Source organism: Dipodomys spectabilis, unplaced genomic scaffold, assembly GCF_019054845.1.
Source record: "Dipodomys spectabilis isolate Male_0828 unplaced genomic scaffold, ASM1905484v1 ptg000145l, whole genome shotgun sequence".
NCBI lineage: Eukaryota > Metazoa > Chordata > Mammalia > Rodentia > Heteromyidae > Dipodomys > Dipodomys spectabilis.
Window position 1 is genome coordinate 17772437 of NW_024870822.1, and position 24270 is coordinate 17796706.

Consider the following 24270-nt stretch of genomic DNA (forward strand, 5'->3'; position numbering starts at 1 on the left):
ATGCGTGAAGCCCTGGGTTTGATTCCTCAGTACCACATAAACAGAAAAAGTTGGTAGTGGTGCTGTAGCTCAAGTGGTAGAGTGCTAGCCTTGAGCAAAAGAAGCTCAGGGACAATGCCCAGACCCTGAGTTCAAGCTCCAGGACTGGCAAATGGTAGAGAGCCAGCTGGCTTTTTGTTGGTTAATTGGAGATAAGCATCTCATGGACTTTTCTGCCCAGGATGGTTTTGAACCATGATTCTCAGATTTCAACCTCTTGCATAGTTAAGATTGCAAGTGTGAGCCACCAGCAACTTTCTGGCTTATAATTTTAAAAAGCATCAATACTGGGGCTGGGAAGATGGCTCAGTGGTAGAGCGCTTGCCTTGCATTCCTGAGGCCCTGGGTTTGATTCCTCAGCACCACATAAGCAAAAAAGAAAAAAAGCCAGAAGTGGCACTGTGGCTCAAGTGGTAGAGCGCTAGCCTTGAGCTGAAGAGCTGAGGGACAGCGCCCAGGCCCAGAGTTCAGGCCCCATTACCGGACCCAAAAAAAAAAAAAAAAGCATCAATACTATCCAAGTCAACAAAAGATGTCAGTAAATAATTATGACAACTAAATGCATCTTCTGATCCTTGAGCGGAATCCTTTTGCTGGAAACACATGGGATAAGCAGGGAAACTTGAATGAGTTTTGAAGATTAGTCAGTGGTAAAATGGAGATATTGATGTTTGATTTTGACTTTTCCTGGCTGTATTATGATTATATAGGAGAAAATTGTTTGCAGGATACACTTTTTGTGTGTGTGTGCCTTCCTGGGACTTGAACTCAACTCCTGGGTGCTGTTTTTGAGCTTCTTTTGCTCAAGGTTAGTTCCCTACTATTTGACTCACAGCCCCACTTCTGGCTTTTTGGTACTTTACTGGAGATAGAGTCTCACAGACTTTTCTGCTCAGGCTGTCTTTGAACCTCAATCTTCAGATATCAGCCTCCCAACTAGCACCTGGCTTAGGAAACCCAAATTAAAGGGTTAGAGTATCCTATGGGTAACTATGTGTCAAATGGTTTTGAAACAGTTAATTGTACTATTTGCAACTCTTCCAGATTGTAAGATAGATTTAAATAAAGACAAAGTGTCAGATAGATGTCTTCTTGATTGAACTAAAAGACAAAAAGTGCAGGCCCTGGGGCTGCAGGAAGTCAAAGGAGAACATGCAATTTAATTAGTTTTGCTATGTTGCCCATGCTATCCTTGAACTCCAGGGCTTAAGGAATTCTCTTGAGTAGCTAGGATTATGCATTCTACCTCACTTGGCTCATCATTTTAATTTGAAGACAGAAGGCTAACAAGAAGTTGACCTCCATTTTTTGGGGGGAAATCCTCTGTAGGTTGAGAACTGCAGAGTACCACGTATCTGAGTCTCTGCAAGATGTAGATTTTATTGTGATGGCTAATTTCATATGTCAACTAAACTGGGATATGGGGTGCCCAGATAATCATTTTCCTGCCTTGAAAAGTGAGGCTTTTCTACATGAGGAGGTTCAAGAACAATTATGTGAGCTGTTCCATCCACTCATGGGCCTAGAGCAGACAGCTAGTTTGCAACTGAGATGCCCGAAGCAATGCTGATACAGAGATTTGTTTCTTTTCTTTTTCTTCCTTTTTTTGGTCAGTTGTGGGACTTGAACTTAGGCCTGGGAGCTGTCCCTGAGTTCTTTTACTCAAGGTTAGAGTCTATCACTTTGAGACATAGTACCACTTCCAGGTTTTCAGGAGGTTAATTGGAGATAAGGGTCTCACAGACTTTCCTGCCTGGAGTTGCCTTGAACCATGATCCTCAGCATCAGGATTATAAGAGTGAACCACCACAGGGACAGTGCCCAGGCTGGCAAAAAAAAAAGTATCTATATCTACATTCATACTCATTCCTTATCCATCGACCTGTGTGGGTGCACTGCATTCCATCAATGAAAATGTTCAAGATGGGTTTGAGAAGGTGGCTCAGTGGTAGAGTGCTTGCCTTGCATGCATGAGGCCCTGGGTTCGATTCCTCAGTACCACATAAGCAGAAAAAGCCGGAAGTGGGACTAAGTGGTAGAGCGCTAGCCTTGAGCTGAAGAGCTGAGGGACAGCGTCCAGGCCCAGAGTTCAGGCCCCACGACCAGAAAAAAAAAAAAAAAGAAAATGTTCAAGAGCAGTGATGTAAGCTGGACCATTCACCCAAGAGACTATGAGCAGACAGTCTTTTAGGTCTGCAACTGGAATTCCTAAGCTCTGCTGATATATAAATTTCTGAGCTGCTAACTTGCCTTCAAAGAGGCTGAACCATTTCATAATTCCATTAATAGTGAATTAGATTGCCTTTCCCTACAATGTGTATTTCCCAGATTGACCTCTTAAAAAAAAAAACCTAAAGAAGGTGGGTGCTGGTGGCTCCCACCTGTAATCTTTGCGACTCTGGAAGCTGAGATCTGAGGATCACAGTTCAAAGCCAGCCCAGGTAGGAAAGTCTGTGAGACTCTTATCTCCAATTAACCACCAGAAAACCAGAAGTGGTATTGTAGCTCAAGGTAGTAGAGCTCTAGCCTTGAGCAAAAAGGGACAGTGCCCAGGCTCCAAGTTCAAGCCCCACAACTGACCACAAAAAAAGCAAATAAAGAAGGGCTGGGAAGGTGGCTCAGTGGTAGAGCGCTTGCCTTGCATGCATGAGGCCCTGGGTTCGATTCCTCAGCACCACATAAGCAAACAAAAAAGAAAAGAAAAAAGCCAGAAGTGGTGCTGTGGCTCAAGGGGTAGAGCACTAGCCTTTATAAATCACCCAGTCTGTTATATATTCTGTCATAACAACAGAAAGTTGACTAACACAGAATACCAACTCTATGTCTAGAAAGCTACATAAAAAGTTCGCATCGACACTGATATGCGAGTTAGGAAATCTGAGTTGGGCATCATTTAGTGAATTAACAAAAAATTGACTGCAGTGGTTTAAATCACAAAGCTATTTATTGTTCACTTAACATTGGCATTTTGAATTTTTTTTATACCATGGTGGCCTCTAAGATCTTTCTTTCTTTTCTTTTTTTTTTTTTGTCTGTTGTGGGGCTTGAACTCTGGGCCTGGGCGCTGTCCCTGAGCTCTTTAGCTCAAGTGCTCTACCACTTTAGCCACAGCGCTACTTCCAGCTTTTTCTGCTTATGTGATGCTGAGGAATCGAACCCAGGGCCTCATGCATGCAAGGCAAGCACTCTACCACTGAGCCACCTTCCCAGCCCTAATGCACTGTTTCAAATCAATGTTTAAGTACTAAAATGTAACTCTCCTTTTTTCATTTGTTCATACCTCCCCAGAGACAGAGGCTCCCTTAGACAGATGTTCAGGAACATAGAGTCATCAACACGTTTCTCTTCTAACTCCTAATAGGCTCCCTCCTCAACAGCTATGTCTTCTCTCAAGTTCCTTTCTAGTCTCTCTTCAACATTCCACCCCTACACAGCTCTGTCTGCTCTCCTCTCCTCCCTTCTGGAAAGCTCTCTTCCCTCTCAAACCTCATCCATCCTTCAGGGCCCAGCCTACTCCACTTCCAGAATAACCAGGGCCCACACTGCACAGTCTTACTCTCAGATCAGCCAGTCGACCCTAGTGCCTACAAGGCTGGTCTGACACATGTCTAGAAAGCCCAGCTTCCTATTCTGTCCATGCTTACTTAGTGTGTGAGAAAGTTGGAGTGTTTTTCATCCATGCATTAGGCATTCAGTGAGTACATACATGAGTCCAGCTCTGTTCCAGGCACTGAGGTCCTGCAGTGTTGGAGGCAGCAGACCAAGGCTCCTCCTCTTCACCATTTGACCCTTAGCTTTAGGGAGATGAACTAATATACATCAAAGAAGACATTAAACAAACACAAATGTCAATTCAGTGCAAACAAGTAACGGGATAGAGAATGAAGGGAACAGAAGGGTCTCCTTTGTATAGAGGGGACAGAAGAGGGTTCTTCCAGGAGCTCAGATGCAAGCCAAGTCCTGAGTATGGAAAGCACCAGCCATGTTAAGAGCCTTTCGGAGACCCCCCGCTTTTCCAAAATATGGGCAAGAGTGCACCCTTGTCCTCAGCGTTTCTTCTTTCTGTCATCTGTCAGGGGTTAGGGGTGTGTGTGTGTGTGTGTGTGTGTGGAACCTGCACCCTCGTGCTTCTGATCCTGGCAGGAAGTTCAGGAACATGAAATGATGCTTTCCAAGCATCCACAGAGCACCTACTAGGCATCAAGTTCCAGCGGAGCACTTTACACCACTGCGACTCCCTTTAATCTAAACCACGTGCCTTACAGAGCTGATTAGGAACTTTGTGGCAGCAACCTGTTCCGTGTTACTTGGGTTCAGAAAGTTGCCGGGGGCGTTTTACTGTGAGATCCGGGGACGCGCGTTAGCCAGAGCGGGTGAGGGCCAAGGCACTCCTTCAGCATCCCGGGCCTCGCGCGGCTCCCGGGGCCTCCGGGGGCAAAGGGACGCGCTGGGGGCGGGGAAGGCGCGGGGACAAAGGCCGCGCGGGCCCCGAGCTCGGGTCGGCCGGTGCGGCGCCGCACACACCGCGGAGCCGGGAGCCGGACCTGCCCCGCACCGCGCGGCCATGGAGCTCCCCGGTGCGCCGCGGGGCCCCACGCCCGCCGGGCCGCCGCCCGCGCCGTCCCCTCCCGCTCCTCCCCCTCCCCGGCCCCCCTCCCCGCCCCCGCTCCCCCGCCCCGCGGCGGCCACGGCGGCTCCGCGCTCGGCGAACATGGCGGCGGCGGCGGTCGGGCGGGACACTCTACCTGAGCACTGGTCCTACGGCGTGTGCCGGGACGGCCGGGTCTTCTTCATCAAGTGCGGCGCGGGACTGCGGGAACTTGGGTGGGGTGCGGCGCGGGTGGGGGCGCGGGTCCCGGCGTCTCCCCCGGCCCCGGGTGGCGGCGCTAACAGGTGCACCTTCCTCCCCTCTCCCCGCGCCCCGGCAGTGACCAGCTCCGCCGCACCACCTGGCTGCACCCGCGCACCGGCGAGCCCGTCAACTCCGGCCACATGATCCGCTCAGGTGGGCGCGCGGCCGGCACGCGGAGGCGGGGGGGGGGGGGAGCGTTCGGGCGGGGGGCGGCGCCGCGCGGTCCCACGGTGACCCCAACTTCTCTGGCCTTTCCACAGACCTGCCCCGCGGCTGGGAGGAGGGCTTCACGGAGGAGGGCGCCAGCTACTTCATCGAGTGAGTGAGTCGCACGCCCCGCCGCGTCCACTCCCACACCTGTGCGGGGTCCGCGCGCGCTCCCCCTCCCTCCTCCTCCTCCTCCTCGGCGCGCGCGGGTCGCGGCCGGGTTGGCGCGCACTGCGCCGCGGCTGCACTGTTGTGTGTGTGTCTTAACTAGGGTGGCGGGCTTGGCGACCGAGGTGGGCTGGGGCTAGCATCTCGATCGGGGAGCCTGGGCCTGAGGGGACCCGGGCTGCAAACTCGGGCGGGACACGCCTCCCTGCCAGGGTCGTGTGTGTGTGTCTGTGTGTGCGCGCGCGCATGGAGACGTGGGCGGGGGGGGGGCAGGCCCTCCTTTCCCGCCGCGCTCTCCGACGGTCGTCTTGGGATGGTCTCTGCACCCGGGCCCTCCTCCATCCTTCTTGCCTGGCTGCGGGGGAGCAGTGGGGGTGGGGCGGGGACCCTGTCAGCCAATAATATTGCTCCAACGCTCCGCCCGCGACCTGGTGGGTGCTGCACTTCGGGCAGTCACTCCTGTCTTTGGTGGCCTCAGGGAGTCAAGCGGGAGCTTTTCTGCCCAAACTCTGGAACCATCGCCCCGCTCGGTTTCCCGGTTCTCGCTGTCTGTAGGATCTACAGAAGTCAGATGTAGAGGCAGGCAGACTGTTTTAACAAAGTGTAGCAGATAATACGTGGCAGAGTTTCTCAACCTGCCCACTCTCTGAGAGTGCTAGGAAGTCAAAACAGCACACACACAAAAACCCAAACAACAATAAAAACTGCCCTGAAGGGGCTGGGAAGGTGGCTCAGTGGTAGAGCGTTTGCCTTGCATGCATGAGGCCCTGGGTTCAATTCCTCAGCACCACACATGCAAAAAGAAAAAAGCCAGAAGTGGCGCTGTGGCTCAAGGGGTAGAGCGCTAGCTTCGAGCTGAAGAGCTGAGGGACAGCGCCCAGGCCCAGAGTTCAGGCCCCACACCAGGACCCCCCCAAAAAGAAAGAAAAAAGAAAAAACTGCCCTGGAGCCTTTGTCTCCCCCGTGCCTGGCATACAGTAGGCACTTGGTAAATGTTCACTTTATGAATGAACTAGCTAGAGGTCTTCAAAGACGGGTTGTACTTTGCGAGAGTATGGGTTAACATTCGTTTTCTAGTAGTGGAGCAGCGTAATTGAAGAAAATCCCGTTTGGGCTCTCAGATTTTTTTCCCCCTCTAGTAGTCTGCACTTTATTTTTCCCCCTCCTAGGTGCTCTTTTACTTGAGCCACAGCATCCCTTTTGGCTTTTTGATAGTTAATTGGAGATAAGAGTCTCTTGGACTTTCCTGCCCAGGCTGGCTTTGAATTGTGATCCTCAGATCTCAGCCTTCTGAGTAGCTAGGATTACAGGCATGAGCCATCGGTGCCTGAATAAAATGGTTGAATTACTAATGGATGAGATTTATAGGAGAGGACTTTCCACTGCCCACAAACTTACAATCTATTAGAGGAGGGACGGGAACCAACCATCCAGACAACCAAATAGTACCAGATAATGACAATTGCTATACAGAACATTAATGTAAGGTGATATTGAGTGACTGAGTGGTTTGGTTGGATTGGGACATCAGGTATCTTAAATAAACTTTTTATGACAAGAAGGAGCCATGCTGCAGTGACTGGGTAGGGGAGCAAGGGCTTAAGGCATATACACAAAAAAATCTTCCAGAAGCAAAAGAGCAGTTTGTTGGGGGGAAGTATCTTGAGAGGAGGTCACAGGTAGCAGAGAGGAAAATTATATAAAAAGCCACATGGGCAAGGTACAGAATATTTTGTTTTTATCTTTTTCCTGCTTGGATTCAGGGCCTCACATTCTCATTTGCCTTTTCTCTGCTCAAGGCTGGTGCTTTACCATTTGAGCCACAACTCTGCTTCCAGCATTTTGGTGAGTAATTAGAGATAAGAATCCCACAGCTGGATACTGGTGGCTCACACCTGTAATCCAAGCTACTCAGGTGGTTGAGATCTGAGGATTGTGGTTCAAAGCCAGCCTGGACAGGAAAGAAAATCCATGAGACTCATCGCCAGTTAACCACCAGAAAACTGGAAGTAGGGTGGCATTCAAAGTGGCAGAGCACTCTCCTTGAGCAAAAGAGTTTAGGGACAGTGCCCAGGCCCTGAGTTCAAGCCCCACAACGGACCAAAAAACAAAACAAAAGATTCCTAGGATCTTGAATATCTCAGTGGTTGGTGCCTCATGTCATTAAGGCAGGAAAGCTGGGAGGAAAGCAGGCTTGGGTTGAGGAGAAACAAGGTTTGGTTTGGTTTCATTATATTTGAGATGTGAGTTTAACAAATAGATTTATGACTGAAGCTCAGAAGTGGGGAGGGGAGAGAGTACTGCAGAGATCCATGTTTATAATAAATGTTGTTCAATGCCACGAAATAGGCCTTAAGGATAAGGATAAGAATGGGGACAGAGAAAAGGACTAAGCCTTGAGACAATTAGAGAATAGAGCAGAGGTCCTACCAGCCAAGGAGACTGAAAAGGACTGAGCAGGAAGGAAAAAACCAAGGAGAATTTATAGTCACATAAACTTCAAGGATGAAGCTATTTGGAATAGGGGAAGAGGAAGTATAAGGCGAGGAGTTGGAATTGGTACAGGTGAGCACATCCTCCACATAGTTGTTGCAAAGTGGATTGAGTCCTTGGATGATAACTGCAGCAGATGTGGATTTGAGTGTTTTTGTATTTTGGGAGTGGGAGATTGTAGAGCATTTTTCATGTTGGTGGGAACGATTCTGTAGAGATGGTGGAGGAAACGGATGAGACAGTTATCACTGCAGTATTTCTGAGGAGGTAAATGAAGGTAGGTCCCGGGCTAACATCACATGGTCTCATACAAGAACCTCCATCTGTGAGGAGTGAATGCTCTGGAATACTAAGCACTTGAGTTGGGGTACTTGAGGCATTTGTAGGTTTCTAGATTATAGAGCCTCCTTTCATCCCTTTTGTCACTTTTCTGTAACTCTGTTTGTGAGTTCCCTACTGGTTACCCTATAGCAAGTACTGGCTCCCTACTCTCGAAAGCCCCTTGACTGAATCCTCCAGCACGTACAAGGCCCATCCAACCATGACAGTGAGCCCTTTTCTCAAAGCAGCCATATTCAGTGGCTGGAAACCCATGGTGGCAGTATTTCTTACCTCCTTCATTGACAATTTCTTGAGAGATTTGGGATTTTTTTTTTCTGTCAGTTGTGGGGCTTGAACTCTGGGCCTGGGTGCTGTCCCTGAGCTCTTCAGCTCAAGGCTACTGCTCTACCACTTGAGCCACAGCGCCACTTCTGGTTTTCTGATGGTTTATGGGAGATAAGAGTCTCACAGACTTTCTTGCCCAGGGTTGGCTTTGAACCAGGATCCTCAGATCTCAGCCTCCTTAGTAGCTAGGATTACAGGCGTGAGCCTCCAGTGCCTGGCTTGAGATTTAGGATTTTTGAGTGATTATTCTCCTCTTCCCCTATTATTTCAGTCTGCTTTCTTAGATTTGCCATGAGCGTTTCAAAGTATTTGGTTTTTGGGAAGGGGGGACAGGTCAGTACTTGAAGGAGCTCATGTTTTAGGTTGCCCTGAGGCTCACAGAATCAGTCCCCCTGCCCTCCTGTGTTCTGCAGAGAGACAGTAAAGAGTGACTTATTAGCAAAGTAGAAGTACATCTTGAGGCCTGAGGTGAGCTGATAAATGAGTCAGCTGCCTAACAAGGATAGTCTATCTTAATGAGTTAGTTGGCTAGTGGAGGCAGTTGGGTAAGGACTGTCTGTGTGAAAGCTATTGGGGCTTGGGGTTTATCCAGTAAGAGTGAGTTTACTGAAAGATGTGAAACCAGGGTCTTCCCCTGTGGCTTTTGCCGCATGATTAGAGCCAGACTCTCTGCATTGCTTTTGTTGGAAGCTGAGGTTTATTGGAAGGGCAAGCACTTTTGCTTTTTCATGTTGATTGGTGGTAGTATGTGTGTCTGGTTAGACAGAAGTAGGTAGGAGATGTTAATTATTACTTAGTAGTAAATATACTTTTGCAGACACAGCCTTTTCAGATATGGACTCACAAGGGACACATTCTAGAGCCTTGGGAGTCGGTCGGAGTGGTATACAGGGTTGTTCTTCAGGGTTTCTATAGGACCTTGTGGATTAAGTTCTTCCTACAGCAGGCTCTGACTAGGTCATGAGTTGACAAAGAAGGTGAATGGCTTGGCTACTCTGTCGATAACAAATATTGAAGGCATATACCTAGTTCTCTACTTCTGAGATTTTGATACCCAGGCAAAGACTGGGCTGGTGCCTGAACCCTGGGCTTCTTGGATGGAGGTACTCACTGTCAAGAGCTACACCAAAGCAGGAACCTGGGCAATAGAGGCATAAACAGCCTCTTCTGCATTCTCATTTCATGACCCAGCTCCCATTTTTTTTTGTCAGTTGTGGGGCTTGAACTCTGGGCCTAGGCTCTGTTCCTCAGCAATTCAGCTCAAGGCTAGTACTCTACCACTTGAGCCATAGCGCCACTTCCAGTTTTCTGAGTGATTTATTGGAGATAAGAGTATCACGGACTTTAGTGCTGGGTTGGCTTTGACTCAAGATCCTCAAATCTCAGCCTCCTGAGTAGCTAGGATTACAGGTGTGAGCCACCAGCGCCTTGCAACTCTGATTTTTTTTTTCTCTCTATTTTTTCATGCTGGTACTGGGGCATGAACTCAAGACTTCTCTCACTTAGCATTATTGCTCAAAGCTAACACTTGACCCACACCTCTACCACCTCCACTTCTGGCTTTTTTGTTGTTGTTGTTGTTGGTTGTGGGGCTTGAACTCTGGGCCTGGGCGCTTCCCTGAGCTCTGCAGCTCAAGGCTAGAGCTCTACCACTTGAGCCACAGCACCACTTCCAGTTTTCTGGTAGTGAGTTAAGATAAGAGTCTCATGGACGGTTCTGCCCAGGCTGGCTTTGAACCTTGATCCTCAGATCTCAGACTCCTGAGTAGCTAGGATTACAGGCGTGAGCCACTGGTGCCCAGCTACTTCTGCCTTTTTGCTGGCTAGCTGGAGATAAGAGTCTCAGGAATTTTTCTATCCAGGCTGGCTTTGAACTGCAATGTTCAGTTCTCAGCATCCTGAGTAGCTAGAATTAAAGGCATGAGCCACCGGCAACTGGCTCTCATTTTCCCTGCTTCTTGCCTAGTTGTGGAGCCTGTCATGGTTCCAAGGTCCTGGCAGGAGCAGCTGATTGCATAAAGTACCCTGTAGCTTTAAGTTCCCCTGTCTTATCTTAGGGACATCTTGTGCAGGTACCATTCTCCTCATGCAAGCCAGTTCCTAGACCAGGGCCGGGGGACTTGGAAAAACACATCTGAGTCTTAGGGGTAAGGCTGATTTTTCCCTTCTATGACTTTTCCTTCCCTGAGCCTGGCGGCTCAAGCAAGTCTTAGCGGGCAGGGCCAATTTTCATTTTGCAGACGCCCGCTGCAAAATGAAAATGCAAGACCTTTTGTTCAAAGAAGGGGAAAGTGCCACTAGAAATATCATACTATGAAACTTTCCTTTCTTCTACAATTTCTCCCTTAACTTGCCATGGTTTAAAAACATGTCATTCTGGGGCTGGAAAGGTGGCTCAGGGGTAGAGTGCTTGCCTCGCATGCATGAGGCCCTGGGTTTGATTCCTTAGCACCACATAAGCAGAAAAGGCCGGAAGTTACCCTTGAGCAAAAGAAGCTTAGAGACAGTGCCCAGCTCCTGAGTTCAAGCTCCAGGGCACACACACACACACACACACACACACACACACACAAAATGAAATTTTAAATTATTAGTACATATTTTTTGGTAATCCCAGGACACACACACACAGAGAAAATGAAATTTTAAATTATTAGTACATATTTTTTGGTCATCCCTGTAATTTTATGGAATATAAAGCTTTAAGTGCAGCTATCAGGACACTTACCTCTGAGGTTGAATCCCTGCTGCCCTGTCCCATTGTGGAGCACAGCACAGGAGTACCCATGCCCAGATATCCTGGATCTGGAGGAGCAGGGAGATAGATCCCAGAGGCTGGGAGTGGGTGGTTAAGAACCTGTCCCCCAGAGGCAGGAACTGGGGACCAGATGTGAGCCAAGGCTTCAAGTCTCCTTTAGCATTATTCTTCTACAGATAATGCCAACTCTGAAATTAATGGGAGAGGGGAGGAGCCAGAGAGTGAAGTGTGAGCCAGGTGTGACATGTCAATTGGGAGGGGAGGGGGGCCTTAGTTAAGTTAGCTATTGACACCAAACCCAGAAGCCCCTTTAGGAAAACCACAGAATGTGGCACAGTTCAGCAGCTCTAGAAACTATTTCAAAACAGAAATTGATAATCTTGCAACAAATTATGGGGAAGTAACAACTCACGTGTATTTAAAATGGAAATCATGAAACCTTATTGTTGAAGGTTAAGAAAAGGTTCTCCCAGTTTGGCAAGGTTTGGCATAATCCCATGCTTTACCTTTCACTTCCTGGTGGTTTTATCAAGAATGAAAACTGGCTCATGGATGTAAGTCTTAGGTTCTGTGGGAAAGAACTCACAGTAAGTGTTCTGTAGAAAGTTGAAGGAAGGATTAAGAGCCATAATTTGTACCTGCCTCAAAACAGCTTCCCCCCACCCCCCCTCAGAATTCTAGAAAAACTTCTTAAAGAAAATGTTTGCAATTGATAAAGGCTCAAAGGACTTTGTCTGTTTGTCTTTATTCCTACCGGAGTAGGGTGAAGGGAAAATACTCTTTGTTTGCAGGACTGTATGTATGCAGGCTGGTCCTGTAGCTCAGTGATAGAGCCCTTGCCTACCATGCATAAGGCCCTGGTTTCTACCTCCATCACTACAGAAAGAAAACATCTAAGCCAGGTGGCTCATGCCTGTAATCCTAGCTACTCAAGGTGGCTGATATCTGAAGATAGAAGTTCAAAGCCAGCCTGGGCAAGAAGGTCTGCGAGACTCTTGTCTCTAATTAAGCACCAAAGTTGGAAGTAGAACTGTGGCTCAAGTGGTAGAATACTAGCCTTGAGCAAAAGAGCTCAAGGATGGCATCCAGGCCTTGAGTCCATCTCCAATACCAGTGTACACACACACACCCCATACACAATGGTGGCACTCTTTCCAATGTCTTCTCATATTTATGGGAATAAGTCTGGTGCTTCCTAAATTGAGGATTTTGAAAAAAGTAGATGGTTGGAGAGAGCACATCAGGCTGTGGAATAGCCTGACATTAGGTTGTCTCTTCAGAGGACAGCACGGGTTTGAATCTTCCTTCCTGCTAAGAGTAAAGACAGCAGTATTTTAACAAACCGGCATGATGTCTTAAATAAATATTGGCAGAGGGGAAACCCCAGAGGAATATGGTTTTATTTGCCTGTTGTTTTTAAATGTCTGTCAAAACATTTGCCTTTTGATTTTTCTGAAGTGAGAAGCATTTTGAGCTAACATTTTGTTTACAGAGTGTTTCATGAAGATTATCTGGTTCAAATCTCCACAATTACTGCATTTTTTTTTTAATTGCAGAAATTTGAGTCCAGTGGTAAAGTGACTTTCCTATGGTCATATACTGTATTAGTTCACCCAGGGGAGAGGCATGGCAGTATTGTTCCCTAGACCAGGCTCAGATAAGAAAATAGCATCAAGATGTTGATTTTGTGCTGTAGAGTATATATATAATATATATATACATATATATATTATATATATATGTTTACATATATATATTCACCATACTTTCCTTTATCTTCCTTTCAGATCAACAGGAAAATACATCATGCTCCTTTTATGGCTTTGTTTGTTTTCCCAAACAGAAACATACACTCAAGGGAATGCCAATTGCCTTCTTAAGTCTTTGGTGACAGGGACTTATGAGAAAACCATTCATTGGCTTTCTCATCTCTCTGGGCTCTCTTCTCCAAACATGAAGTACTGAGCTGTCAAGGAAAACACTACCAACAGTTACAGATTACTTTTTGTTTGGACTGAGTTGTGCTTGACCATGTCTCTCTAATCTAGCCTATTCTCCAGAATGTGTGTTATGTATTACTTTTGTGTCACTGTGACCAAAAACCTGACAGAAACAACTTAGGAAAGATTTATTTCAGCTCACTATTTTGGAGGATTCAATCCCATGGTGGTGGAGAAAGTGTGACAGAGCAGAGGCATTCAAGCACAGAGGCCAGGGAACATTGAAAGGGGCCAGTACCATGGGAGTTCATTCAGTGTGAGGATCACACAAATTAACAGATGGAAAGAGTTTAAGTGTTTGGTGCATAGGAAATGCTCAACACATGAGCTCCTCTTCCACACAGCTATGCGGTGGGATGGAGACATGAATGCTGCCCCCTGATTACATCACCTACTGCAGGGGGACTCTAGCCTTGAATTGAGCTTGTCTGGGTTGGGAGCAGTAAAACTATAGAACACAACTCAGAATTGTGTGTGTGTGTGTGTTGTGTGTATGTGTGTGTGTGTATGTATTTGTGTGTTGGTACTGGGGCTTGAATTCAGGGCCTTGGTATCGTTCTATTAGCTTTTTCTCTCATAGCTGATGCTTTACCACTTGAGCTACAGCTCCACTTCTGGTTTTCTGGTGGCTAATTGGAGATAAGAGTCTCATGGACTTTCTTGCCCAGGCTGGCAGTGAACCTTGATCTTCAGATCTCAGTTTCCTGAGAAGTTAAGTAAGGATTACTAGTGCCTGGCTGAAATATTTGCTCCTAAGTGATGAAATGTTTATGGGGAAAAAATTGTGTGTGTGTGTGTGTGTATTCAGGGGGTAGAATGGATACCAAAGCACACGAGATAATGTGTTAATAGTGGTGGGTCTGGGTGAAGGGCATATGGGAACACTGACACTGTTCTTACTCATTCAAAAGTTTATGTAACTTTGCAATTGTTTCCAATTAAAAAATTAAGTAAAGTCAATGATATGTAACCCGATCAGTTAGGGATATGCAGTTCTTAGGCCATTGGTACCTTTTCTACACTGCAGGGCCTGGGGCAGAGAGCCCAGGGTAATGAGGTTTGGACATTGTTCCTGCCTAGTTCTTGAGCATTTGGAGGCTGCATGGATGCCACTTCTTAATCTGGGCAGCTCCCTGGTTATTCGCTATAGCCCTTGTAGGACAGATATTGTCAGGTGTTTCCCAGGTCACACGGGCATTAATGTGGTACTTTACAACTATAAAAACATATACATACCTTTTAGAGGGAGACATTTCAATTGTTCTCATTGTACAGATCAAGCATTGGAGCCTGGGAAGTTGGGAGGGGAGCTGCTACAGCATCAGTGGGGGAGCTGAGACTTAAGCTTGAATAATTTATGCAGCTGCTCCCATGGTATGTGTGCCTTTTAGCTCCCATCACCACTCTCTCTGTGCTGAATTCTATCTATAGGTTTTACTCACCCCAAACTGGTTCTCTAGACCTTCCCCGATGACCCTGAGACAAAATCACCTTTGGGCCTGCCGCAGAAAGACCCCACATGGTAGAACAGGGATGGATGGCCCTGTGGCAGGGTGGGGGGCAGGTCCTTGGTGCTCTGGAGAATAGACCTTATCATCTGGAGTACCAGCCCCTCATCTCTCCCCCCACCAGATGTCAGCTGACCCCAGCTTAGGGACTGATGAGCCTCTTAAGCCTGCTTAGAGCCAGACTGTCTTTTATGTCCTGCCAGGAGAGCATTTCCATGTCACAGCTAGTATTCTCAAAAATTCTTTTTAAAAAGCTACAAAACAAAACAGCAAGAAAAAGATTCCCCATCTTAGATGCCTCTTGTGGCTGTGTCTGCCCAGAGAGAAAATGAACAAGCTGGGAGCTTGTGGCTCATGTCTGTAATCCTACTACTCAGAAGACTGAGACTTGGAAGATCGCAGTTTGAAGCCCGCCAGCCCAGGCAGAAAAGCCTAAGACACTGTATTTCCCATGAATCAGCAAATTGAGAGATTAGAGGCATGGTCAACTGGTAGTGTATGGGGACCATCAACAAGAAAGCCATGCAAAATCATGAGATGCCCCCACACTGGCAGACACAATAAAGAAAATGAAAAGGTATTCTTCCCCCTTTCACTCCCTTCCCCCTTCCCCAAGAAAAGAAAATACGGACTTATTTGTGCTCATCTGGGACTGTGCTGTTGTCACACCCCAGTCCCCACAGGGAGGTGGTCAATCCAACCTTGAGGTGACCATTAAATGGATATTGTATCTTCCTGGGGGCATACTGGCAGTTCCACATCTCAGAAGCCATAGTTACTTAGATCCTCTCCAGGGCAGAGGAAGGCCTGGTGGAGAGAAATTCTCAATGATTGATACAGTTGGTCAAGGAGGCAAACAGGCTGTAGTAAAGTGGAGAATGGGGCTGTTTGTTCTGTGAGGGAGAGCAAATTGAACGGACAGTGGTAGAGAAAAGTCATGAGATGGACTGGGAAAGTGGCTCAGTGGTAGAACGCTTACCTTGAGCTGAACAGCTGAGGAATAGTGCCCAGGCCCAGAGTTCAGGCCCCACAACTGGCACACACAAAAAAAGAAAAGTCATGAAGTGTTTGCCACTGTTATCTTCTCTGAGCTGGTCCAGGGATTCAGGGTCTCACCAGCTCTCTTGGGATAGTGTCAACACAGAGTCAGCCCTCAGCCAGATAAATTGACCTAACCCTTGACTTGACCCTCCTCTGGCTGACGTATGAGGAGAAAGGGGTTGGAGTTGGGAGTAAATGGGGGTTTGTGAATTGAGGTGGGAGAATGACAGAGTCATCTGGAACCAAAAGAGGAGAAATGCCGACCTACCCTGGCCAATGGGGGCCTTTGGAAAGGTTTTTCTAGCACATTTTGAACTGGAGATTTAAAAAATAATAGACAGATAAATGCTGTGAGGCTAAATACCTATAATCACTGTGCCCATTAGTGCATTTCTAAATGGAATTGGTGGGACCTGAAATGACATCCATTTACTGAAGCTTTGAATGATGACTTTTTTTTAAGCTTTGGAGAGTAGGTGGGAGCTGGAAAGAACTCAGTTGCCTCTGCCTGCTTTTTCCAACCCTCTTCACCTGAGAACACGTACCCATGTTTCTGTGTTTGGCACCAGATGGTTTCTGAAACTCAGAGGATATTAATTCTTTTGGGGAGAGGAGAAAACTAATTGGTTTCCTGTCCTGTGATTATTTAGAACTGAAGAACACAGTTTTTATTCCAAACACAGCGTGGTCTGAGTTGCCCAGTGCTAGAACATGTGATGCTTCTGTGGCAGGATGATCTGGCTGGACTTTCAAGGCTGCCCTGGGGAAGGGAGGTCTTGATTGGTGCGATTACTTCCTTCAGTCTCTGGGAGTTTCAGTCTTTGAGAGTTTGTTCTTTCTGTTTTAAGACCTGCATTGGACTTTGCTTCTTTCTGGAGTGCTGAGCTGTGGGATGGTGCAATAGGTCTGCTACACTGAAAAGCCAGTCACTTTTTTTTTGGTTTGTTGTGGGGCTTGAACTCTGGGCCTGGGCACTGTCCCTCGGCTCTTCAGCTCAAGGCTAGCACTCTACCACTTGAGCCACAGCGCCACTTCTGGTTTTCTGGTGGTTTATTGGAGATAAGAATCTCATGGACTTTCCTGCCTGGGCTGGCTTTGAACCGCAATCCTCAGATCTCAGCCTCTTGAGTAACTAGTATTACAGGCGTGAGCCACTGGCACCTTTCCAGTTGCTTTTTTGAATCCTTGCTTATTTGTTTTTTTACAAATATTTACCTAGCTCTCATTGTGTTTTGTATACTCATCTAAAGAGATATAGCCTCCTTTAATCCTCCTAAGGTAGGTTGTTGATGGATTTTATTTTGCAGATGAGGAAACTGAGGCACTGGGAAGTTGAGTAAGTTACAGGGATGTAGCAGAGCCCTGGTTTCTCAACAGTCCTCAATGGGGTCACTATGGTCTCCATGTCCCTTGCTTGGCTTGTTACCGCCATGCTCCTGAGGAGCTGTGCTACAGAGGCTGCCCCGATTTGTTTCAGTGAAAAGCTCAGGTATCACATGTCCCTTACAGGCTTTGCTTTTGTGGTGAGGGAGAGGTAAGGGAGGAAAGGTTGAGAGAGCACCAGGGCACTGCTCCCTGGGCTTTTCATTGGAACAGGACTCAATGGAAGCAAACTGCTCGAGACTTTCTGTTGAGTCAGCTGCTGGATAGAAGAATTGCCACCCTCCACCACCCCCAACCCCAGATGCATTCATGGAGCCCTCTGGACTCTGCAGTGGGCCCTTAGGGGAGGGCCTATAGACTGTGCTGTATTCAGAGTTAAAGAGGTCTCAGCCAACTTGCCCCTTGCCCCAGTGCTGCGAGAATGGAGGTAACTGCCCAGCTGGTAAAGGTCACCTTCCCTGAGCTGCTCTCCTCCTATCTTCTGCCAAGAGTTCCTGAGAGAAGCATGGGGTCTGAGAGAGGAGATAGGCCCTTTGCTTGGGACTTACCCCTTTATTTTTGGACTTATATAGAGATGGGACTTCTCTTCTTCCAGGCCCACCCAGACTGGAAAGAATAGTTTGAAAATAAACTCTTTTTACTAGTGGAAGTGTCAGCACCTTCAGAATGGTTAGTGTCAAAACCTCACTCTGCTGCTTTCCTGCCTGGCATTGGCCGCTGAAGTTGTTCTCAGCTCCTTGTCCTTAGACACCTCTGGTGGGAGGAGGAGAGGTCTGCTGTGGGCTGGAGGGGGGATACATTGGGGACTTTCCTGTCTCTATAGGCTATTGTGAGGGAGTGGTAACAGATACAGTAGCGACCCAGGGAGGGAACAGAAGTGTGCTGGATCAGAAACAGAATCTCTAGCCAAGGGAATCCACCAGGTTCTGACATGTTTGACATGTGAGAAAAGGGCTTGCCTGGGCCTGGTAGTTGTAGGCTGGGGCCTAGTTGAACTTGAAGCTGATGTCTGTAGGGCACAGAGCTAATCTGAGATTCCTCTTAAGTGGCATTCATTAGCTCAAGGAGACTCCTTCCTGGCTGAGAACCTGAACTTTGCAGCCTTCTTGCTACCAGTGGGTCCCTGGTTTCTGTTTTCTGCCATCTATAACCTATCTGGAGCTGGTTGTCACTTCAGGTCTGTATTCCCTAGGCTGTCAGGGTTACCCTGCCTGCTCTTCTTAGAAAATCTAGCAGGCGTAAGATAGGAGGAGGGACCATCTCCCTGAGATCCTACTATCCTGTTCTAATAATCTCTGGCCTGATACTTGGCCTCATACTACTGTCCCACTCCAACCTTTGACAGGACGGCTGTGGGGTCCTGACTGGTCATACAGGTTTTGTGACTGTGAAACTTGGGTGACTTATTTATTAACCTTTATAAAATGTGGCAAATGCTGGTGTCTGATTCATAATATTTTTGTAACAATTAAACAATAATACAGCTAGGTGTGGCTATACATACCTGTAATCTTAGCACTTAGGAGGAATAGGCAGGAGGATTGAAAGTTTGATTCTAGTCTGGGTTACATAGTGAGCCTTGTTAAAAAATAACCAAACACAAAGGAAAATGAACCAGGCATTGGTGGCTCACTCCTATAATCCTAGCTACTCAGGAGGCTGAGATCTGAAGATCGCAGTTCAAAGCCAGCCCGTACAAGAAAGTCTGTGACACTCTTAATCTCCAATAAACCACTCAGAAAACTGGAAGTGGTGCTGTGGCTCGAGTGGTAGAGTGCTAGCCTTGAGCTGAAGAGCTGAGGGATGGTGCCTAGGCCTAGAGTTCAAGCCCCACGACCAACAAAAAAAAGGAAAATGACATGTAAAGTATTTCCCAGAACACAGTATTATTCAATAAATTTTAGCATTTATTTCTCTGAGCATTAGATTAGGCATTTTTTTTCCCTCTGTAATGTATATGCTTGTCCAAATATATTTGGGTGCGTCCTTGGCCTTGATCATGCAGGAACTCTTCTAATAGATAGGGGGAACTTGTATTCTGTCTAGCCAGCTCAGTGTCTCTGTTACGGGCATTTCCTAGTGAGATGAGCTTAACCAAGGGGTTAAAATCATGCAACTTCACTTTTTTTTTTTTTTAACCACTATCACATCCCAGGAAATTGGTTAAACAAGGTGTTCTCACAGTTCAGATGAGGGGATGGGTAGGTGGTATGTGATGATGTACCAGGGTGAGCAGTAAAGGTGCTCCATGGAGAGAAGCACCCAGAAGAAAATAGGTTGCAGGCTGTTCAAGCCAGGGAAAGCCTGGAGTCTTATGAACTGGATAGGATAGAGAGGAGTAGGGGTTTAGGTAGGGGGCCAGCTTTGATCATTTAGGGTGTCTTCCTTTGGCAGACTTTCACGAAGCATTTAATATGTGCCAAACACTGGCCCGGGCTTTACCACAGTGAGTAAAGCAGAGAGCCCTGGAGAGAAGAATAGATTAGATAGAGGTTAGGAGCCAAGGTTCACATGTAGAATTGCCTGGATTTGAATCCCAATCCTATTACTTGCTGAGCAAGCCACCTCAGTCTCCATCTCCTCATCTGTAAAATAATAATTGCGATGGGGGTTAAATGAGTTAATGTAAAGTACTCAGAATAGTTTTGAATGTAGAAAACACTGTTATGAATTGGCTATTTATTAGCACTAAAATGTTAGCTCCATTACAGGCATTTTGCCTTTAGCACCTACTGGCTCCCAGGAAGTAACCAATACAGGCAGAGCAGTCACTCAGTTAATGACTCAGAGCGGCATTGATGCCCTCAAGGAATGTGGAGACTGTGCTTTGCAGGGGACACAAACAATAGCTAGAAGACACTGTGCAAATGGTTTGATAAGGAAAACATGGAATCTGGGGGCATAGAGAAGAGCTTGCCAGGGAAGGCATGAGGTGGGGGCAGGAGCCAGAGCTGGATATTGAAAAACAAGAACTTGTTGAGGGTCTTGGAGGAAGTAGCCCAGGGCAGAGCTTGGTGAGATAATGATGTTCAGGGACCTCAGAAGAGGGAAGATGGCAGAACTGTCTACTCAGGAGAGCAGGGCTGTGGCCAGATGCACCATGGCTGTGAGAGAGGAAGATGAGATATGTTGAAGATGGTAGCCATTTGGGGCTAGAGGAAGTAGGTTGGAACATCCCACCTGGCAAGAGCAGTTAGCCTCCAAATGAGGAGACAGGTAATACACACCTCAGCCTGGCAGCGGTCCTGCCTTAAAATAGAAGGGCCAGAGATAGAGTGGGTGGTGTGTCTGAGGGGTGGCCTAGTTAAAACCTGACCCATAGCCATGTGACAGCTGCCCTCACTTTCACCAAAAGCCGGGGCCTTCTAGGAGCTGCTGCTGAGGGCTGTGTTGTATTCTTTCCCTCATTCTTTCTCACAGTGCTCAGCCTTGTGCAGGAGTCTTACTGTTGACGGGTCTGTTTCCAGGTGTATGCCCTTGGTGCATCTAGGTGAGGTGTGGGGGGAGGGTAAGGAGTGCGGGGGGGGGGGGGGGGAGGCGTGAGTAAGAGGAAGTGAGGGAAAGATACTGGATTCAAGTGAATGAAACATATTTTCATCCACTCCAATTGAAGAAGACTTTGAGGAAAAACTCCTCTTTATACTTAGGCTTTCATTCCTCACAGTTTACCCTATTTCCCCAAAGACTGACTTCATTTTCTGACAGACTTAATTATAATTTTAACATCCTAATTCTATTCCCTATCCTTCCTTTTCTTAAATCTATCCAGAGTCACTAGAAAAGTAGCCCTGTATTTCACTGCTCTGTTCTGATTTCCCTGAGGTTTTTGGGACTTATTTCTCGGCATGATTATTTGTATGTAGGGTCTGCAGAAGGTCCCCGTGCAGGCATTTTAAACTCTGAGGTTGTGGGTGTGATAGAAGCTGTGAAAATGACATTTAGAAGCTTGTGAAATGGAACTATCCCACACTGTTGGACCTGCTGCTGTTTTTCTGGTTTATAAATGGGTGTCAAGAGACATCAAAGACCCAAAGACAAGAAAGGAAACAGTGTCCTGGGCTGTTTTCTATTTCTGTGCTCACTAACTACCACTTACATAGCACCTACTGTATACTCCTTGACTTTTCTGCACAGTGCTAGCAGCAGGGAGAGCCATAGATACTGAGCACTTCTGGTAGACCTAGGGCTCAGTCTCTGCTTACAGTTACGAGGAACCTTGGCTGAGGGAGGAGGGAGGAGCTCATGCCCAGGCTGATGCCTCAGCTTCTTCCTCCTCCTCATGCTGGGCAGAAGGGAAAGGGGGTACAGTGGGCAGGTAAGGTGTTGATATGGAAGAAGATTAATTCGTATCATATCATATGTTATTTAAAGCCTAGAGGAAATTTCACAGCCATTGGACACTTTATTGTGTGTAAGACTTTTTGTACATTATTTACCGTAGTCCGCATGGTAGCTCTAAAATGTATGTGTTAGTCCCCTCATTTTATAGATGAGGACACACAGGCACAGAGAGACTATAAATCTCAGGTCACATGACTAGGAATGGTTGATGTATTCTAATTCCAAGCCTGTTGGCCAGCTTTTACATAGCATGATACATACATTAATCTGTTTGAACCTTGCAAGAGTGCCACTGATGGTATGTTATGATTCCTACTTATACATAGGTGGCTGAATCTAGATCTAGAGTCTTCAGCCAGGAGGTGCAGGGACCCAGATCACCAAGCTGGACTTTCTCACAAAAAGTTCTTCTTTTTTAGAAAAGGCAGGAGCAGTTTGCCTTGAGCCATGTTTAGAGCCTTTAGAAGTTGTGTGTGTGTGTGTGTGTGTGAGAGAGAGAGAGAGGGGAGAGAGAGAGAGAGAGAGAGAGGGAGGGAGGGAGAGAGGGAGAGAAACGGGGAGAGAGAGAGAGAATGAATGGTAGGGAAGTCTTGCTTAGAGGCCCTTTCCCTTCCCACATAAACATGGTTTCCTGCTTGTAGTTTTGTAGTGATGCAGCTTTCAGACCTCCACATGAGGAATAGGTTTTGGAGGCAAAGTTCATTTTGTCCTTTGGCCTTCCCACTACAAGAATTCTAGTAATGTTTTGGAGTTTCTGGCATCATCAGACATATCCCCTGGGAACTTTCTTTCTTTTTTTTTTGTCAGTCATGGGACTGTCCCTCAGCTCTTCAGCTCAAGGCTAGTGCTCTAACACTTAAGCCACAGCGCCACTTCTGGTTTTCTGGTGGTTAATTGGAGATAAGAGATTCATGGCCTTTCCTGCCCAGGCTGGCTTTGAACTCTGATCCTCAGCTTTCAGCCTCCTGAGTAACTAGGATTACAGACATGAGCCACCGGTGCCCAGCAGAACTTTTTCTTTTTAACATGGTATCTTACTAAGTAGCTCATGCTGGTCTTGAACTCATGATCCTCCTGCCTCTGCCTCCAGAGTACTGAGATTGCAGCATTCAGGGAGCTTTATAAATTCTACTGGGGCTTCCTTTGAAATGTATCCCGACCAGATTCTTTTCATAATCTCCACTGCTACCACCCTGGTCTAGGCCATTATCATCTATTGCAGGACTATTGCAGTACCCTCTTAAGTAGTACTGTATTTTGTTTCTCCTTTCTCTAAACAGAGTAGCTGGAGAGAGTGTTTCATAGTGGGGTTGGATCACATTATCTCTAAGCTCAGGCCATTTAAGGCTTTCCTCTTCAGTGGAATCTAAGTGTAGGGTGGCCTTCTGACCCCACTCCCACCTGATTATCTCTCCTACCTCCTTTCTTTTCTGAAACTTGCAAAGAACGACTAGCCTTAGGGTCTTTGCACGAACTGTTTCCTTTCAGTTATTCTCCTGGCTGCTGCTCCTTCGCCTTAGATCTCTGTTCAGATGCCACTTTTTTAAAGAGGCATTTCTTGATTCTGTCAGCACATTCTATTCCCTTAGCTCCATTCTCTTTTCCTTTAAAGTCTCAACTTGACTCAGGTATATTTTATTTACCTCTCCCCTAAATTTAATCTTGATGAACACAAGGAACTGTGCCTTTGTGTGTGTGTGTGTGTGTGTGTGTGTGTGCGCGTGTGCGTGTGCGTGCATGCACACGTTGGTACTGGGGCTTGAACTCAGGGCTGAAGCACTGTCTTTTAGCTTTTTTGCTCAAAACTAGTGTTCTACCACTTGAACCATACCTCTACTTCTAGCTTTTTGTTGGTTAAATATTGATAAGAGTATCTGATACTTTCCTATCTGGGTTGGTTTTGAACCATGATCCTCAGATCTCAGCCTCCTGAGTAGCTAAGATTTCAGGCATGAGTTACCGGTGCCTTGCTATTGTATGCCCTCTCCCCCCCGCTCCCCCACCTTGATTTTTGGTCTAAGGCTCCTAATGTCTGAAACAGTAATTGGAACAAGTAGATGCTGAGAAAATGGTGGCATCTATTTATTAAATAGAATAGCTGACCCCTGGGATATCCTCTTGGTAGGGCTTTGCCCAAGAAGTTGTACTCCCTTGCGTTAGAGGGAGTCTAGCTTGGGAGTATGAAAAGCAGAGTGGCAGGGAATACTCTGGCTCAGGGGTCCCCAGACACTTCTCCAGTCTGGGGGTCACATGAAATCTTGGTTACTTTTTTTTTTTCTTGGTAGTGGGGCTTGAACTCAGAGGCTGGGCACTGTCCCTGAGTTCTTTTACTCAGGCTAGTGCTACTGCTCTACCACTTTGAGCCATAGCTCCACTTCCAGTTTTCTGGTGGTTAATTGGAGATAAGAATCTAATGGATTTTCCTTCCTGAGGTGGCTTTAAACTGTGACCCTCAGATCTCAACCTCTTGAAAAGCTAGAATTATGGCTGTGAGCCACCAACACCCAGCTGAGATCTTTGTTACTCTTGGCACTAGCTTCTAGTCACCTCTTCTGGGGAATTACCTGAAAATAGGTATTTTTCTATTTTTTTTTTCTGTCCACAAATGACCACACAGGATTAAAATGGATTGGCTTGCCAGTATTCAAATTCCCAGTGAGTTCTAGAGCTGTATGCACACTTGCTATGACAGAGGGGATACCACCATACTCTCACATGTGTGTTTATGAGCAGGAACTGAGCTATGTCCATGTTGCATTGTGATTCAAGGCTCTGAGATGTAACAGGAAAAGGAAGGGAAAAAATGACACTGAG

The 24270-nt window shown here is 46.8% G+C and overlaps 1 protein-coding gene across 4 annotated transcripts in view; it reads left to right on the forward strand.

Annotated features, from left to right (window-relative positions):
* The first annotated feature begins 4714 nt into the window (after positions 1 to 4714).
* Plekha7 (pleckstrin homology domain containing A7) overlaps positions 4715 to 24270 on the forward strand; it is a 213429-nt gene continuing 193873 nt past the window's right edge. For all 4 annotated transcript variants that reach the window (XM_042691307.1, XM_042691308.1, XM_042691309.1 and 1 more), the window contains exons 1-3: positions 4715 to 4836; positions 4968 to 5044; positions 5152 to 5209. In XM_042691307.1, coding sequence (XP_042547241.1) covers positions 4751 to 4836; positions 4968 to 5044; positions 5152 to 5209 — 221 coding nt within the window. In that variant the 5' untranslated portion in view covers positions 4715 to 4750. The remainder of the gene's footprint in view (positions 4837 to 4967; positions 5045 to 5151; positions 5210 to 24270) is intronic.